The following is an 18,348-nucleotide window of genomic DNA, read 5'->3' on the forward strand; positions in this document are numbered from 1 at the left end:
CGTATTTTTATTGTATGTCTTATGTTTATTTGGTCATTTGGAAAGCTTGTTTTGAAAGTTCCTATATAAATATTTTGCCTATTTTTCTATTGTGTTTACTGATTTATCCTTATGGATTTGTAAGACTTTCTAATGAGTTCTGAATATTTTATTGTACATATGTGCTGCAAATATCTTGTCCCACTTAGTGGGCTGCCATTTTCCTTTCTTTTTCTAAGGTACTCATTTTAATGAAGGACAATTTTTTCCTTTAGATATAATCCATATTGTATTCCATTTTATTTGGAAATATTTGCTTATTTAAGAAATGTTTGGCTAGGCATGATGGTACATGCCTATAACCCCAGCAACTCAGAAGACTGAGGCAGGAGGATCACAAGTTCAAGGCCAACCTCAGTAACTTAGCAGGACCCTGTCTCAAATTTTTAAAAATAATAAAGTAAAGAGGGCTGGGGATGCAGCTTTGTGGTAGAATGCCCCTAGGTTCAATCTCCAGTACTACACAAAAAAAGAAAGGTTTAACTTATTTGAGATAAAGTCACAGCAGTAAACTTTTAGAAGCTATATTATTTTATCCGGTGTATTTAGATCTTTTACATAACTCAACTTCTCTTTTGGGGTATACAGTATAAGGTAAGGATTCAAAACTGGTTTTTTCCATACAAATGATCCAATACTATTTGTGAAAAACCCCACTGTACTTCCATGTCACCTGTATCATAAACCAGTTGACTACAGATATACAGGTTTATTTCTAGATTTTTATTCTATTCCATCAGTCAGTGCCTCAATAAATAACTGTTAAAGCAATGCTATCATTTAAGAAATCTTACTTAACAAAGGTTATTGTGGTCACTACTTCCCACTGTTGGTTACTCTGCTGTGTGACTTTTCTCAATGTTCCAATCTTTGATGTCCTCATCTCTTAAATGGGGTTAATAATGCTGCTCCCAAGAATACCATAAGGACTGAATGTGATTGCTCTTATAAAACAGTATATAATCACAGCTTTTACAACTGTTATTTACTTGCTTCATGATTTAGTTTTTGTATCTTTAGGATATCAACATTTGCTTCTCTAAAATGATATCACTTCCAAAGGTTGAGGGGAAAAATCCCTCAGAACAAAGAGCAGAGGAAGAAAAAGTGAGAAAGTAGGTTTGGTTGTAATAGTGGAAATTAAAATCAGATAACATTAAAAGCAAGATAAAAATTATGAAATTCTTTGGAATTTCTTTACAAAGGCTTTGCTTCTTAGTTACGGATTCCGTTATTATATGAAATCTTTTCCCCCCTCCTTTGCAAATTGTGGAAGATTTCATTTTATTTAGAAAAAAATATCCATTTTCTCCTATCTTTTTATTCAAACTTTAATCTTTCTAATCAATGCCAGAGAAAAAGCCCAAAGATCCAGAATAGACAGCACCTGAAGCTGCTGTGCACTGCTGAAGTGATTATTGTTTTTAAGCATACAGAAAATAATAATATATAATATTACAAACAGCTTGCTTTATTTTGAATGTTCCCTCCAAACTTCACATTGAAATCTAGTTTTCATTTAACTGTACTGGGTGGGTAGGATCTTTAAGAAACGTTTAGGTCATGTATGAATGGATTCATGCTATTATAATGGGAGTGGGTTAGGATAAATTCTGGTGATTCCTAGCACCCTTATATGTTCACAGGTTCTCTCATGCACACACACATGCATGCTCTTTCACCATACGATGCCTTAGCCAAAAGACCTCACCAGTTATGATCCCTGAATCTTGGACTTCATATAGACTCCAAAGCCATGAACAAAATAAACCTCTATTATTTATACATTATCAGACTGTGGTATTCTGTGATAGCAACAGAAAATGTACCAAGACAGAACCACACAACCACTTGTGTAGAGTTTTTTGGGACAGGGGAAGTAGCAATTGGAAATTGAACCCAGGAGTGCTTTGCCACTGAGCTATATCTCCAGCTCTTTCTATTTTTTTTTTGAGATGAGGGTTTCACTAAGTTGCTGAGGCTGACCTTCAATTTGTGATCCTCCTGCCTCAGCCTACAGAATTGCCAGGATTATAGGTGTGTGCTACCATGTCCGGCTCCACCTGTGTCTACATGACTAATTTCTCTACTAGGTTTTTACTGCCTTGAAGACAGTGATGTTTTACCTTGCATTCTGTGTGTCTAACATAAAAGGTGGCACGAACTGGATACTTAATGTTTGTTGAAAAATTTATTCAACAAGAAAAAACTGCACAGCCTGAAGCTTTATTTTTAAGTAATATCCTATCTTTCCCTACATTTCCTTCAAAGTCTCTAAATAATGAGGGAACTAACCTCTTCTGTTACAGTGTGACATTCTCAAGTAACTTCTGTGAGCATTCACTGTTTTATCTCATTCAAACAGCATCTTTTGACTCCTTAAAAACATGAATTTTTGTTTGCACTTAGTTATCTGGCTCTATCAAGTCTACTGGTCCTTGTACTTCCTTATTACCCTGCATTGATACTTTATGTGGTACACATTTCCCCGACAGGGAAATGTGTACTACATAAAGGACCCATAGATTAACATGCTCTCCTCCATCAACAGAGATTTAGGAAAATGTTGAAGCAGGAAGAAGACAAGGCCATTTCAATTAACTTTTCTACAGCTAACTTTATGTCCTGCTAAAGGAATCATTCAACCTTTTCAAATATACTATCTCTAGGAAAGGGAGAGAAAGAGAGGAGACAAGGAGTAGGTAGGAAGGGAGGGAGACTCTGTCTTTACACAAGGAAATAAAGCCAGCTACATTTCCCATGAAAAGGAAATCTCCAAATTAATCTGCTGATGGTATCAACAGGCAGGCAGGAATTCAACACTGAGGCCTAAATCTGAAATGCACAAATGGCACTAATTTGCTAAACCTCACGAAACATCTAGTCCTTCATTTTCTGTTTTTTGTGAATTATAAATGAAGGAAGTCATAAAAATACTTGCTAAAACAGTTAAAACCAAAACCAAATGTCTGTATTTTTCTGTAACTGTTAGGCTAAGAAATTGTGAAACAGGCAAAAAACTACAGAAGTAAAATAAATGCCTAGCATTTGGAAAGGTATATTCAGCACCCTTCTTTTGAAGTCAGTTGGGCAATAGCTATCAATCAAAAAAACCTGAAAAATTTGAAATGCTCTGGCCCATCAATTTCAGGTTATTTACTAAAACTTTTACAACCAGAGAATTTACTATATTGATATTTAAAATAGCAAGCAATTATGATTTAAGTGCCTCCAAACAGGATTTGTCAAAGGTTGAGAATGCTTATGAAGGAATATTCATAAATACTTTTGTATTTATACTTAATAGTATTCTTTGTGGGGGGGGGGGGGGAGGGTTTACTGGGGATTGAACTCAGAAGCATTTAACCACTGAACCACATCCCCAGCTCTATTTTGCAATTTTTTTAGAGACAGGGTCTCACTGAGTTGCTTAGCACCTCACGTTTGCTGAGGCTTACTTTTGAACTTGCGATCCTCCTGCCTCAGCCTCCTGAGCTGCTGGGATTACAGGCGTGTGCCACCGTGCCAGGGTGAAGTATTCTACATACTCACAAGTATTTGTATGCATTCTTTCATAAGGATTTATCATCTTCAACAAATAGGAGTTACAAAGTAGTTGTCAAAGTTTTGGGGTTTTTTGCAGAACTCTTTTTTATCCTCCAAATGAAATCTTAATTACAAACCTAAATTAAAACAACAGCAATAGCAACAACAATAGCAACAACAATCAAAGGTGCTGTTTTATAAAGTGGAAGTGGGGAACCTGGGATACCACCCACCCACCCCTAGAGGATACTCCTAGGAACCTCCCAGCTTCAAGAAACGCATTTTTGAAAACTAATACTCTGTGTAAGTGTGTGGGGAGTTACTGGGGATCAAACCCATGGCCTCACCCGTGCCCAGTAAGCGCTCTCCACAGAGTTAACACCTCCAGAGTTGAAAACTAGTAACTAGTCTTCAAGAACATTGGTTGTGCAACAAAGATGAAAATAATAAAATGACTACATTTTGTGTGTGTATGTGAATATATATATAGAGAGAAATATATAGACAGAAATATATATTTCTATTTATATATTACATAATGGAGAATAGTTAGAAAGATACACATCAAAATGCAAACAGTGCTTATCTTCTCAGGGGTGAGTTTTCAGATAGTTTGTATTTTCTTGCTTCTATGTTTTTTTCCTAGATCCTCTACAATGAGCCTCTAGTTATTTTTAAAGTTAGATTCTTTTGATTAATAAGTTTTTCATATTCCTTTATTTCAGTTGGTGTTTTAAAGTGTTAACTAGTCTTTGGGTGCTTGCTCAAAGTAAAACACTTCAGCTGACAAACTAAGGAGATCTTGAAACCCAGTAAACAGATTCTTAGTAGTAAGTCTCTCTGCCCTGATTAGAGGTTTCTTTGAACTAAGTTGTGACTATCTTCCTAAAAACTCCTGTTTTGGTTTCTGTGGTCTTTTCACATGCTACACAATTTCTAGGAACCATTCATCCCTCTATTCTTCAGATGGCTGAATCATTCTGAATCTTCAGATCTCAGAAAAGACTTTCAGAGTCTTCTGTAACTGTATTATATATTGTCAATCATTGCATTGTTCTCTCATAGCAAATAACACAATTTTAATTATGTAATTTTTTTACTGATTTATCACCTATTTCACCCACAAAATGGAGGTTTCATAAACAATGCCTGTTATTTGCCAATACATTATATAATGCCCAGTGTAATGTCTAGTAATTGTCCATAAATATTTGGATAATGATAAATGATAAATGTTTGCTAAGAGCTGAATTTGGAGACTCATGAAGACATTCTTTTCTAAATGGTTGGCAAAGATCCTATTTTAAATATTATTTATATTTCTGAAAACTTCAATAATAGCCAAGAGTCATGCTGATTTTGCACATTTTGTAATGGCTGTATCAATTGATCCAGACTCAAACAGGTAGTAGGAGGTCTGAGATACCTAATCTTGGAATACTGGCCCTTTTTCAATAGATACTTTTATTTTGGAGAAAAACCATTCTATAACACAGAATAAGTATACGCTACTTCAACATTTTCTAAAGCTCCTTCCAGTCCCTCTGTTACTTATAACTAAAGCACACTAATAAGGGCTAATCTTAATTTACTAATTTTCATTACATGTCATCCCACATATCTACTGATGTGTAGCCACTAAATTATAAAGTGTTTTTGTCAGGAATCTGAACACTGTGAGCTACTATTTTAGGTATAACTTAAAATAATAGGGACTCCAACAATGGCAAACCAACAGTCTTAGAGTATCTCTTACAACTAAATGAAGAACTTAAAAACACCAAAACAAACAGTGTAAGAAAAATAACCATAGGAGGTACCAAATAAGCATAGAGACATAACATTTCAAATACTTCTAAATATTTGGTTTCAAAGCATAAATGGAGCATGTGGGCTTTCCACATCTTTTCCTGCCAACTCTCAGGAAAAAACTGACCATACTACAGTCATCTAAAACAGCTGTTAGGACTGATCTTCAAATATTTGGTTTCAAAATACAGATCTATCTGCATTTTAAAACTCATGCCTGCATACTCTCACTACAGCACTACATTGAGATAATCCTTTTAAAGTAGTTTTCTGGCAAATACAGATCTTTATTCATGGGTGAGAATTATTTCAAATGGACACATCAAAATATTAATCTAAATTCTAAAGTCGGATGTCTTTTTTTTTTTTTTAGGGCACAGGCTAAATTTCACTAGTCATTTATGGTTAAAGAGAGAGAAAATGTGAAATGTCTGGATTTTAGAAGAAAGGACTAGTTTATGTCCATTTTACTTAAAATTGTTGATTTCCTTAAGCCAAGTTTCATTGTTAGCATATTGTTCTTGTAGGTATTCAAATATAAACTACCAAATCTGCCTCATTTTGGTTTGCTGGAAGGCCCAAGCCTCAGAAGACTCAATCTAGAAATAAGTGATTTGAAACAACCTTTCTTATCCCCTTGTGTAATTATGTTTGTTTTCTAGAATTATGTATAAGCATGGATATCTCTAGTTTGTAGTCCTGTATTTTTGACAGTTATCTTACACTACATAGGAACACCTAGGAGAATGGGCTAATAGGTATACATACACATAGGATTTTTTCTTCTTCTGAGCTGACATCAAAGACTGATCAGTTTTAATTGACTGGCATATTATCTGAGCTTTTAAGGTGGCAGCCATCAAAAATACCTATACCTTTATTAACTGCATTGTTTTATTTCCCTTTAAATCTTATCTTGTTCATGAAAAAGACTCTGAAAAAGACAGTGATAGTACAAGTCAGAAAACTATATTTGGCATCTTACAAAACAGTAGTTCATCTCCACACCATTCTTCCGACAGGTATTACACAAATGGAAAGAATAAGATTTAGTAATGGTTAAGAAATATCACAGTTCATACAACTGATTCATGGAGGAACTGGTAACTTTTTCCATTTTCCAATTTAGCATGCTTCCCTTGCAGACAGCTATAAGAACATACCAGACAATTAAACTCCAGGTAGATAAGAATACCATTCTCAACCTTACCTCTTTATGCACCTTCCAACTGTCTACTGTCACATTGAAGAGAGCTTTGAGGGCCTCAATGGCACAGTCTGTCTCCTGAGGTGAGAGAGGAGGTCCATTATGATCTATGGCCGATTCATACTCATCGGTCCACTTGATGCTAAAGGCACTTTCCAAGATCTGGGTTAGCAGCTGTAGTCCCTGGAGCTCATAGCGCAATTGTGACCTGATGTCAGTGTGCAAAAGTGACAGGAGAAAGAGCAAGCGCAAGTCAAAGCACTTAATGTCATTGATAAATTTTCGGTCCTTGCACTTTCTCAGGAGGTTACAGAGCTTTGCAGCAAGATTAAGTTCCAGGCTGAGCTGCTGTGCCATCTGACTGTTGAACACTATGTTACATAGACACTTTAATGATTCCACAATAACTGGGAACTCTGACACCTTCTCCAAAGAATCATCCGACTCAGTTAGCTTGGCTAGTCTCAGCAATATCTGCATGTTTTCCTTGGTTGTTACAGGAACTAAAATCTTTTTGTCTCTGGAGAGAATGCGGAGTACTTCCAGGCAGGACACTTGACATGTTGTTGGGACGTCCTTTACAAGGACTTTAAATATGCCTTCACACAGTTTCTGAAAAACAAGAGAGTATGCAAAAACCATTATGTGATTTTCAACATCAGACTAAACAGCATCAGGTTTGAAGGCAATCAGTTTGAATCATAGCTATTCCCTCCTCAGAAATAAAGATTAAGAACTAGTTCACAATTGCCCATAATACATGCTCTTTTTTGTAAAATAACTGAAGGAGATAAGCATTTCTGCCAATGTTTAGTTGTGCTCTTTCTTCTAAATATTTCTTAATATTTCTTCCATGGCAGTCATCCCAAGTGTCCCTCTTCTTTAGCTAAAATCTAATACTTACTCATCAAATGACCCAGAGAAGTACTTTTGCTGACAAAAACTGATAAAAGTTATTCCAAATATGGGGTTCCAAAGAGGGTTCAGCTAGCATATATTATGTTTTGAACCAATTGCAAAAAAAAGGTGACCCCCCTAGGCAGACTAGATGCTAAAAAGGTTCCCTCTAGATGGGCAAACTAGGAAAAAGTCTCTCTTCCTCTGGGCAGCCCTGTGCTAAGACATTGTTTGGGAAGCTCTGAGAAGATAGAATCTTAATTCTCCTTTGTTGCCTTGGTGTAGGGTGCAGATTGTAACAGTAACAGTAATATGTAGCAGTGGTGGATCCAAATTTTGCTAACATCATCTCAAAAACAATTCTTTTAGGATGAACCCAAAGTATACTCAATCTTATTTGTGTGAAAATATACTATTGTCAAATTTAAAAATCACAGATCATTCCCTCCAAATTCAATGTAAGCTTTCTCTTACCCTTATATGTGGACCAAACAAGTATACTCATTTCATTGCTGGATACTACTATATACCCTTACATTTTATAAAAACAACAACAATTACCAATATAAGATATTAACTTACTGTCAGACTTAAATCCTTGAAAAAGAGGTTACCTGGGGTCAAAGATGATCTTGGTAAGAATCCCAGACTATGTGCAACTTCTCAGTATATACTGGTCATACAGCTATGGAAATACTAATTTTAAATGAAAATATGTTCTCTAAACAGAGATGGAAATGACCCTTACCTGACAAGCTAAAAAAAAAAATTCATGAAATGACAACTTTATCTTGTCATATCTGATAACTAAAGTGACTTTCTTTTAGTGTTTTAATGTCAATGTTACAGCAGGAATTTTTTTTTTTACTTTTTTTTTTTTTTTTTTTTTTTTGCTTTTGTACTGGGATTGAACCCAGGGTACTTTACCACTGAACTGCATCCCCAATTCGTTTTATTTTTTGATGTTGAGATAGGATCTTGCCAAGTTGCTGAGACTGGCCTTGAACTTGGGATTCTCCTATCTCAGCCTCCTGAGTTGCTAGGATTACAAATGTGCACCACTATGCCTGGCAAGAATACCCACAGAAATTAAAATCAGCATGCAATAATGACACTAGCCACATCAAGTTTAAGGCCAGTCTAGGCAATTTTGCAAGGCCTTGTCTCAAAATTAAAAATAAGGGTTGGGGATGTAACTCAGTAGTAGAGCACCACTGGTTTCAATCCCCTTTATCATGATCCCCTCTATCATCCCTTTTAGGGATACAAATAGAAGGAAAGAAGTCAAATAATCACCATTTGCAGATCATTTGATAATGTATTTAGAAAATCCAAAAAATCTGACCAGAAAACTGCAGAACTAATTAATTCAGCCTAGTACCAATATATTAAATCAACATAGAACAAACAAAAGAATCACCTAAGAATAAATCTAACCAAGAAAATAAAAGACCTCTACAATGAAAATTATAAAACACTGAAAAAAGAAATTGAAGAAGATATTAGAAGATGGAAAGACCACCCCTGTTCATGGATAGGCAGACTTAATATTGTTAAAATGGCCATATTACCAAAATGAATTTAAAGAGTCAATCAATTCCTGTGAAAATACCAAAGATATTCTTCACAGAACTAGAACAAACAGTTACAAAATCCATATGGAAGAATAAAAGACCCAGAATAGTCAAAGCAAATATAAGCAAAAAGCTGGAGGCATCGCAATACCAAATTTTAAATCATACTACAGAACTATAGTAACAAAAATAGCATAGTACTGGCATAAAAATGGACACACAGACCAATGGAATAGAACAAAAGTCACGGAAACCAACTCACAACAAAGATACAATCATGTGATCCTTGATAAAGAAGCCAAAAACATTCAATGGGAAAAAGGCAGCCTTTTTAACAAATGGTGCTAGCAAACTGGATATCCATAAGTAGAAGAATAAAACTAGATCCCTATCTCTTGCTCTGTACAAAAGTCAACTCAAAATTGATCAAAGACCTAGGAATTAGCCTAGAAATTTTCCAACAGCTAGAAGAAAACACAGGGTTAATATCTAACATAAAGGCAAAGGCAATTACTTCCTCAATAGGATTCCTAAAACTCAAGAAATAATTCTCAAGAACAGCAAAGGAAACAAGAGCATGAACAGGAGCCTACAGAAGGGGAGAACATCTTTGTCAGCTACTCTTCTGATATAAAATTAATATCCAGAATAAATAAATAAATAAATAAATATCAATCAACAGGCAAATGAAACAGACGTGTATCAAAAGAAGAAATACAAATGACTAAAAAATACACTAAAAAAAGTTCAATATCTTTAGTAATCAGAGAAATGTAAATCAAAACCACAAGGTGAGAATATAGGATGAAAAACAGAACAAAACTCACAACAAAGATACAAAGGGTTAGAAAAAGGGTTAGTTGGGGGGAAATGGGGAGAACTGTGAACTAAAATCAAATTCTACACACGTAGAATTTTGTTTGGATGAACCCAACTACTATGTATAACTGTAAAGCTCTAATAAACGCGCGCGCGCGCGCACACACACACACACACACACACACACTATATATATATATATATATATATATATATATATATATATATATATACACACACACATATATATATATATAAAAATCACCAAGAATACAAATATCCATAAATGTTAATGAGGATTTGGGGGGGAAAGAAACACTTAATAATACACTGTTAGTGGGATTGTAAATTAGTACAACCATTACGAAAATTAATAAGGAGGTTCCTCAAAGGAACTACCGTATAACCCAGCTACACTACTCCTCAGTATTTATCTAAAAGAATTTCAGTCAGCCTGCTAAAAGCAATCTATGCATTCCCATGCTTACAGCAGTGCAACTCACAATAGCCATGTTATGGAACCAGCCTAGATAACCATCAACAACTGACTAAATAAGAAAATGTGATACGATGAGTTTTATATAGCCATAAAGAAAAATGAAATTATGTTATTTGCAGGAAAATGGATAGAAGTTGAGAGCATTATGTCAAGTGAAATAAACCAGACTCAAAAAGTCAAAAATTATGTTTTCTCTCATAAGGAAAAGTTAGAGAAAAAGAAAAAAATCAAGGTGAGACTTCATAAAAATATAAGGAAGACCAGTGGAGTAGAAGAAGGGAACCAGGGGGAGGAAGGAGGGGAGGAAAATGGGAGGTACTAGGGAATGGGATTGACCAAATTATGTTATATGCATGTACAAATGTGTCATAAAACCACTATTACGTATAATTATAATATACCAATAAAATTAATAAAAAATAAGAAAAAGCTCTTTTTACTTGTCTGTTAGCTTAGTAAGGTATGGTTATTTCTATAAAGTCATGCTACAAGACCTACAGCAGAAACTTAAATAAAAAATCCCAAGCAGTTTCCCAGTGCCAGAACCTAGGGTTGCCAAAAACATTTTCAGCAGTCTGTGCCTGAACTGAGACCCTAGAGTAGACTATGGTAATTCTCAAATTTCACTATGCATCATACTTACCTAAAGGGCTCATCACACAGATTATTCCACCTACCCCAAAGTTCTGATTCAATAGGTATAGGGTGAGGCTCCAGAACTGGAACTTTAAACAAGTTTTCAGTTGACGCTGCTGCTGGTAGTGATCCAGAAGCCACACTGAGAACTACTGTATTATGGTTAGCAACAGACTAACATAACTTGGATGTCAGGGGTAAGGGTTAGCTGAGGGTAACTGACCAGAAGTATATTAGAACGATAGGCAAAGTTGAAGGCCATTAGCACAAACACCTTAACTTCTTCACTACCCTGTGCTGAAGATGTACAAGGGTGGCAGGGATGGGAATGGGATGTCATCATCTGGTCACAATGCCTTTTTCAAATATTAAAAACTACCAGACACATGAAGCACATTATTTGTTAAAGGCTGGTCCTGGGCTTAAAACGTATTCATCCTACCATGGCCCCTAGAGCCAAAACAGTGTGGTAATTAAGAGAAGAGGTTCTGGGTTCAAACTGCTTACATTCAATCTTGGCTCTTCTACTTATTAATAGTATACGCATGGCAAGTTACTTAGTTTCTCTGGACCTCATTAACTGTAAGAATCAAATGAGATCACACATTTATAGCATTTAGGACAGTGCCAAGCATGCAAAGAATGTTCAGTACAGGTTATCTAAGATAAATTCTCAAAGTCCTCAGCTTGGCATTTAATATTCCCTAATGAGCTCTTTTTCCAGTCTTTATTCATTCATACTATTCCTATCAAACCATCTTCTAGGTACTTACCTGTCCAAACTACTCATACTGAACCCATCTGCTTTCTTATCACTTGCTTCTACATGCATCAATCCTTTTTCTTCTCTGGCTATATAGGTTTCAAATATTTAATACACTTTCAATATAAAGTTTTTCATAACCACTTCAGACCTCAACATACTTCCTTTACAAGGAATATTCAAACCACAATTTGCAGCAATCATTTTGGGCTTAGCACATCTGTCCTGTTGATTTTCCTTCTCAGTTTGCTTCAACTACTAAAAGCTCTCTGAAAGTAGAAATGACATCTCTTTTTATGAAATAAATGCACTGCAGTGGCTTTTGAATCAGAAAGACCTGGGTTTAATACCTGTTTTGTTTTTTGCAAGTTATACAATTTAGATGTTATTAATTTCTCTGAGCCTCAGTTTTCCCTTTGTTAAATGAGAGTAATATCATCCACATCTAATATATTTTTTATTTGTTCTAATTAATTATACATGACAGTAGAATGCATTTTGAAACATCATACGTAAATGAAGTGTAACTTCTCATTCTTGTGGTTGTACATGATGTACAATCACACTGGTCACATAGTCATATATGCACATAGGGTAATAATGTCCTGTTCATTCTACTGTCCTTCCTACCTATACCCCCATAAGTAATTTTTAATAGTGACTTTTATTATCTTTTATTACTTCATAATCTTTATAGTCTTTAGCAGTGCAACTAGCACTGCCAAAAATAGATTAAGAAGTTCTTAAAATCTCAAACATTACTAGAGATCTATTAATATTGTCTTGATGCTTCTTTATAAGAAGGAAAGAAAGTAGCACAGACTGTTCTTGTGATTGTATTGGTAGGATCACTTGCCCCACTGGGTAAAAAAGCCTTTACACATAGGCAATAGAAGTTATCTGCCTTCATATAAAGTTTTTTTTTTCCTGAAGAGCTTAAATTACTTAAATACATATGTTCTTTATAAATGTTATAAATATAAAATTAATAAAACCCTTAGAGAAAATAGAAACAATGTCCACAATTATTCTAGCTGTTATATTTTATGAGTGACAGAAGGCCTTATTCTTTCTCAATCTAGTTGGTTTTCAGTAATACATATACTACATATGCATATAATTTTTTAAAAAAATACTACACTCTATTTTTTTTAAAACTTTATTTTATTTATTTATTTTTATGTGGTACTGAGGGTCAAACTCAGGGCTTTGCACGTGTGAGGCGAGAGCTATACCACTGAGCCATAACCCCAGGCCCTGTGCATATAATTTTTTAAAAAATATTTGAGCTGTCAATGGACCTTATTTATTTATTTATACATGGTGCTGGGAATTGAACCCAGTGACTCACACATGCAAGGCAAGTGCTCTACCACTGAGCTATAACCCTAGCCCATGTGCATATAATTTTGTTTCCTGATTTATTTTTTAACTCAACATAAGCATTTTTCCACATTACTACAGATTTCTCATAAACCTAATTTTAACTGGATGCAATATTAAATATAATTCCTGTTTTCAATGAGTCTTTAGCATGAAATGCAGCAGAGTCCAAAAAGAACAATGGATTTGGCATTAGAAAGCATAGCTTCTCAATTTTATTTTTTGTTTATGTACTTTGTAGTTTACAAGTAACTTTTATATATGTTTATTATATATTCTTATTCAATCTAAGAAATGCTTATTGAACACTATGTAATTCTTACAAATAATAAGTAAGTACCTAAAGACATTTAACCAAGAAGGAGGCCAGGACTCAATCCAGATCATCTGATTACAATGTAATTTCCAATGTAAATCAGTGATAGTACCATAGCTGTCTCTCACTTAGTATAATCTTGAGCATGTCACTTTATTAGGCATCTTTTTTCCTCTGTATCATGCATTAAAACAAACTTCTTCCAGCTTCATAATGGCAGGTTTTCATCATGAATCTGTAAAACTACAATCAGCTTTGATTTTAGCTATGAAACAAGCAAAACAGGCTCTGAAGGATATGTGAACACTCAAAAGACCTACCATGGTTTATAAACTGTCTTAAGAGGTGATTTTTAAAAATAATAAAAAGTTAGAAGTCAAATTTTATACATAAAAAATGACTTTACTTAGAAGACTGACATCATAGTCAACTACACTTAAATAATCTAAAAGGTTGTTAGAAAACATTTTTTTAAAAATATAGTTGGACACAATATCTTTATTTCACTTATTTATTTTTATGTGATGCCGAGGATCAAACCCAGTGGCTCGCACATGCTAGGCAAGCACACTACTGCTGAGCCCCATCCCCAGAAAACACTTTTGAGACAAGTGAGATTAGTGCCGGTTCAAACTATTACTAGACATGTTGTGATAGGTATGTAAGTTTGGATACATATAAAATATTCAGAGTATGCATTTTGAAATCTTTCAAATTTGACTCTGACATCTAAGAAAGTGATTTTTTTTAAAGTGATTAACTTACAGTATAAAAGTACTGTTCTACTGCAAATAAGGGAAAAATACTGCTCTACTGCAAATTAGGGAAAATGAACAAACAAAAAATTGTGGTCACCTTCATCATAAATCACTTAAGAAGCATTGTTCTAGATGATTTATTTAATCCTTTTTTCTTAAACTGTACAGAAAAGATAGTAAAACTTAGTTCCTGGAATAATGAATAAATAATATAAATCTTCACAAATGTGCTTATCTAAGAGTTAGTTAGGCATTGTGGTAGAAACTGAAGTTGTTCACCAACAAAATCTACTCTTCCCTTCGTATGTAAGTAGTAACAAAACTGTGTCATGTCCCTGGCTGCCTAGCTATACCACATTCCCCAGATGTTCTTCATAGACACAGGACTAAGCTCTTGCCAACAGAATATATATGGACTAGCTCAATACCATTTCCAAGTCTGGGTCTCTAAGACAGTGGATGTGACTTCTCTACTGTCTTGTCCCCAAATTTGGAAGGAAATTAAGCTCTCTTGAATAAATTAATGAAACAGAGCCATCCACCTACCTGGATAACTACCTCAGAACTGTTACCTGAAAAGGCAACAAACACCTATATTCCTTAAAACTACTTCTATTTTGTTCCTTCTTTTTCCCCAAGGGCACTTAACCACTGAGCCACATTCTCAGCCCTTTTTATTTTTTTATTTTGAGGCACAGTCTCATTAGGTTGCTTAAGTCTCACTAAGTTGCTGATTTCAAAGCTGAAATCTTTCAGCCTCCTGAGCCACTGGGATTACAGGTGTGTGCCACTACACTCATCTCTATTTTTTTCCTTCTTAAAGTTAAAATTGTTGATCCCTTTGACAAAAAAAAGCTTAGCTTTAACCTAAATAGAATGCAAGTTTGAAATGACAGCTTATCAGTGCCCCATACAGAAGCTCTTATACTATCATTCCATAAATAACAAATGTTATATTTTACTCAAAGACTAAGCAACTGCTCTCTCTATTAATACCAGAAGGTAGGTCAACTCAGGCTGATGTATCATGGCTGGTTTCTATATTCATTTATGCATTCAGTCATCCATCAAGCAAGAATTATCCAAATGTCTATTTTATAAATTCAAGGCAGTGTAGAGAGACAACAGTAAACTTATAAGAAATCTAAAGTCAAGTGAAGAATTACAAAAAAACTCAAGCTACGGATAAGTCTAGGTGAGAAGTTTCTCAGCCCTAACATTACTGTCTCTGAATTGGAAAACATTTGTTTGGGGAGGATATTCTGTGTATTGTGGGGCTTTTAATAGCTACCTTTAGCCTCTTCCCATTAGTTGTCAGTAACATTCCACCACTACCATCAAGTAATGACAATCAAAAACACGTCTACAGAAATTGCCAAATATTTCCAGAGGGGCAAAATCAAATTATCTTATTGAGAAACATTGAACTAAACATAAAATACTATAATACAAATCTGAGACACCTTAATTAAATCTTATGTGAGGAAACCAGACCAATCCAGGCAAAAGCTGCCTAAGGAAGCAATATCTAAAAAGGATACCAGAAACACACAGGTTCAATTTCCATTCAGCCATCCAACAAGTATTTTCAGTATTCAAGGTACTGTGCTAGGTGATGGCTGTAGAGTGGTAAACAAAGACATAATCTGGGATTTAGTCTAATTGAGAAAATAGGTAATAAATGAATGAAAAGAATATAATTAAAATGTTACTAAATATTTCAAGAGAAATGAACAGGACGGTTTAATAGAAAATAACTGGAGAAAGAATCAACTTTAGATAGAGTGATATTTAAGCCAAGTTCTGATAGTGTGCAAAGTTCTGATAGCTGCCAAGTGTGCAAAGAAAAGAGCAAAATGGGCTGAGTCTGGTGTGTTTAAGGTTCTGAAAGCTAGGTGGATGATGTTAGAGTAGACGTAGACTACTGTGAGATGAAATTAAGAGGAAAGCAGGAACCAGATTATGTGGAGTTTTAGTTTTATAGGGTAAGGAAATCAGACTTTACTTCAACTGCTATGAAAAGTCAACAAGGGAGTTTATGCAAAGAAGAGATGTAACTCAATTATAATAAAAAGTCAAAACAAACAAATAAATCACCCAGGCTATATGAAAAAGGGATTAAAGGGGAGCAAACACAGCTTTAAGTATGCTATCAGTGAAGAGGAAGTGACATAGGGGCACTTGCTCTAATTTCAGAGGAAAGATCAATAAGAATTGCTGTTTATGAGTGAGAAGGAAATTTATGGCTTATTAAGAAGGAAAGCCTAGGAGAACAAGTTTGGGGAAAATTCTGCAAGATAACAAAGTTTGAAATGTTTTTAAGAAGTATCATGTACGATACTGAATGTATGTGAGCTATAAGCACTGGGGCCATGCTTTCTAGAATGAGTAAGGGCATTTCATTTAAGAATGGATTAGATTGCCTAGAGAAAAATATAGACAGAAGAGAAGCCCTGAAAAAATGCCAAGATAGACAAAGGAGATTAAGAGATATCAGCAACAGAAAATTCAGGAGTGTGGGGTTCTGGAAGACAAGATAGGACAAAGTATTTTATGAATGTAGTAATCAATTGTTTCAAATGCAGATGAAAGATCAAAAGGCATAAGAATTTGGCAATACTAGATTACAACAACCTTGATAAAATAAGTTTCTGAAGATACTTGGGAGGTGAGAAAGTGAAGAAAGAAACAGATCCCTTTCAAACAGATCCTTTTCAAACATAAGGAAGCAGAGAAAAAGAATGGTAATAAGAAATAAAAAAAGCTGGATACAGTGGTACATGCCTGTAACCCCAGCTACTCAGGAGGTTAAGCCCAGAGAATATATATATAAAAAATTAAATTAAATTAAATTAAAAAGAGGAACTATAAAGTCAAGAGAAGCTTTTTTTTTTAAGAAAGGATATGTTAGTCCATGTCTATATAAGAGGAATGAAGAGTTTTTATTTAATCCTGAAGAAAATGAGGAACTTCTTGCAGTGTATTAAGTAGGGGAATGACATTAGATTTGTACTTTGAGAATCATTACACTGATATTAATGTGGAAAATGAATAAGCAAAGGAGGAAGGACCAGAAGCAGGGAGACCAATTAAGAGGTTATTGCAGTAGTCCCAATGAAATAATGGCTGTTTAAACTAAGGTAGTGGTAATAGAATTAGGAAAGTGGAGAAAAAAAGAGATTTTAAGGGAGTAGAAATGACTGAATAATTGGCCGAGAATGAAGAAGAAAGAGACAAGGAACCTCTCAGGTCCCTAGCCTGGATAATTGGTTAATGGTAATGTCATTCACTTCTGAGATAAGAGGACTTAATTCTAAAAACTGGCTGGAAAAAAAAAAAAAAGTTGCCTTGTAGACATGTCTCTTTGATAGTCCCCCAGTAGATATCTCAAATAAAACATATCCAAACTCATTAACTAGGAAGAGGTCAGAGTTTACTTACTTTTCTAAAATTCATATTCAACTACTTGTCACAATATCCTTGATCCAGGCACAACAATTTACTCTAATAATTGTGTGAACTTCTAGGCCTTTTTAAAATGTTATTTCCTTTACTCAGAAATCTTTCCTACCCCTTTCTTAAGTTATTTCTATCTTCAAAAGAAATGCCATCTTTTTCACCATCCCCCAGCAGGAAGTAATCTCCTCCAGTTCTAAATCCAGAATACTTAATCTCTACTACTGTTATAGAACTTAACACTTCTGACCTTGAATTATATTTATGGAGACTTTGGAGACTTATCTCTTACCAACTTTTCGGGATGGGAATTTGTCTAATATATTTGGTACAAAGATACTGTCAAACATGCTGAAAATCATACATGTATATACCAAGTGTGACATCTTGAAAGCACTGTGTATTACAGAACATTATGTCCAATATTCATAAGTCATTAAAGTTCTGCATTTAATTCCTAGCTGCCACTGACTTTACTCTTTATATTTGTTCTTTTTAGATATATGCTGCCACTTACTTTAGATGTATGACTTTGAATAAATTGATTGGCTTCTTTAATTTCCTTATTTGTAAAATGAGTATAATAGTATCTACTTCATAGGGTTGTTGAGGAATTTAAAAAGATGATGTAAATGTTTTCCCCAAA

The 18,348-nt window shown here is 34.6% G+C and overlaps 1 protein-coding gene across 6 annotated transcripts in view; it reads right to left on the minus strand.

Annotated features, from left to right (window-relative positions):
• The window catches only part of Ric8b (RIC8 guanine nucleotide exchange factor B), a 107,389-nt gene that overhangs the window by 62,844 nt on the left and 26,197 nt on the right, over positions 1 to 18,348 (minus strand). For all 6 annotated transcript variants that reach the window (XR_003301574.2, XM_026397106.2, XM_026397143.2 and 3 more), the window contains exon 3: positions 6,605 to 7,213. Coding sequence is in view for 5 of the 6 variants with exons in the window: in XM_026397106.2 (XP_026252891.1) it covers positions 6,605 to 7,213 (609 nt within the window). In the remaining variant the exon portion in view is untranslated. The remainder of the gene's footprint in view (positions 1 to 6,604; positions 7,214 to 18,348) is intronic.

This window comes from Urocitellus parryii, chromosome 5 (genome assembly GCF_045843805.1).
Source record: "Urocitellus parryii isolate mUroPar1 chromosome 5, mUroPar1.hap1, whole genome shotgun sequence".
Lineage (NCBI taxonomy): Eukaryota > Metazoa > Chordata > Mammalia > Rodentia > Sciuridae > Urocitellus > Urocitellus parryii.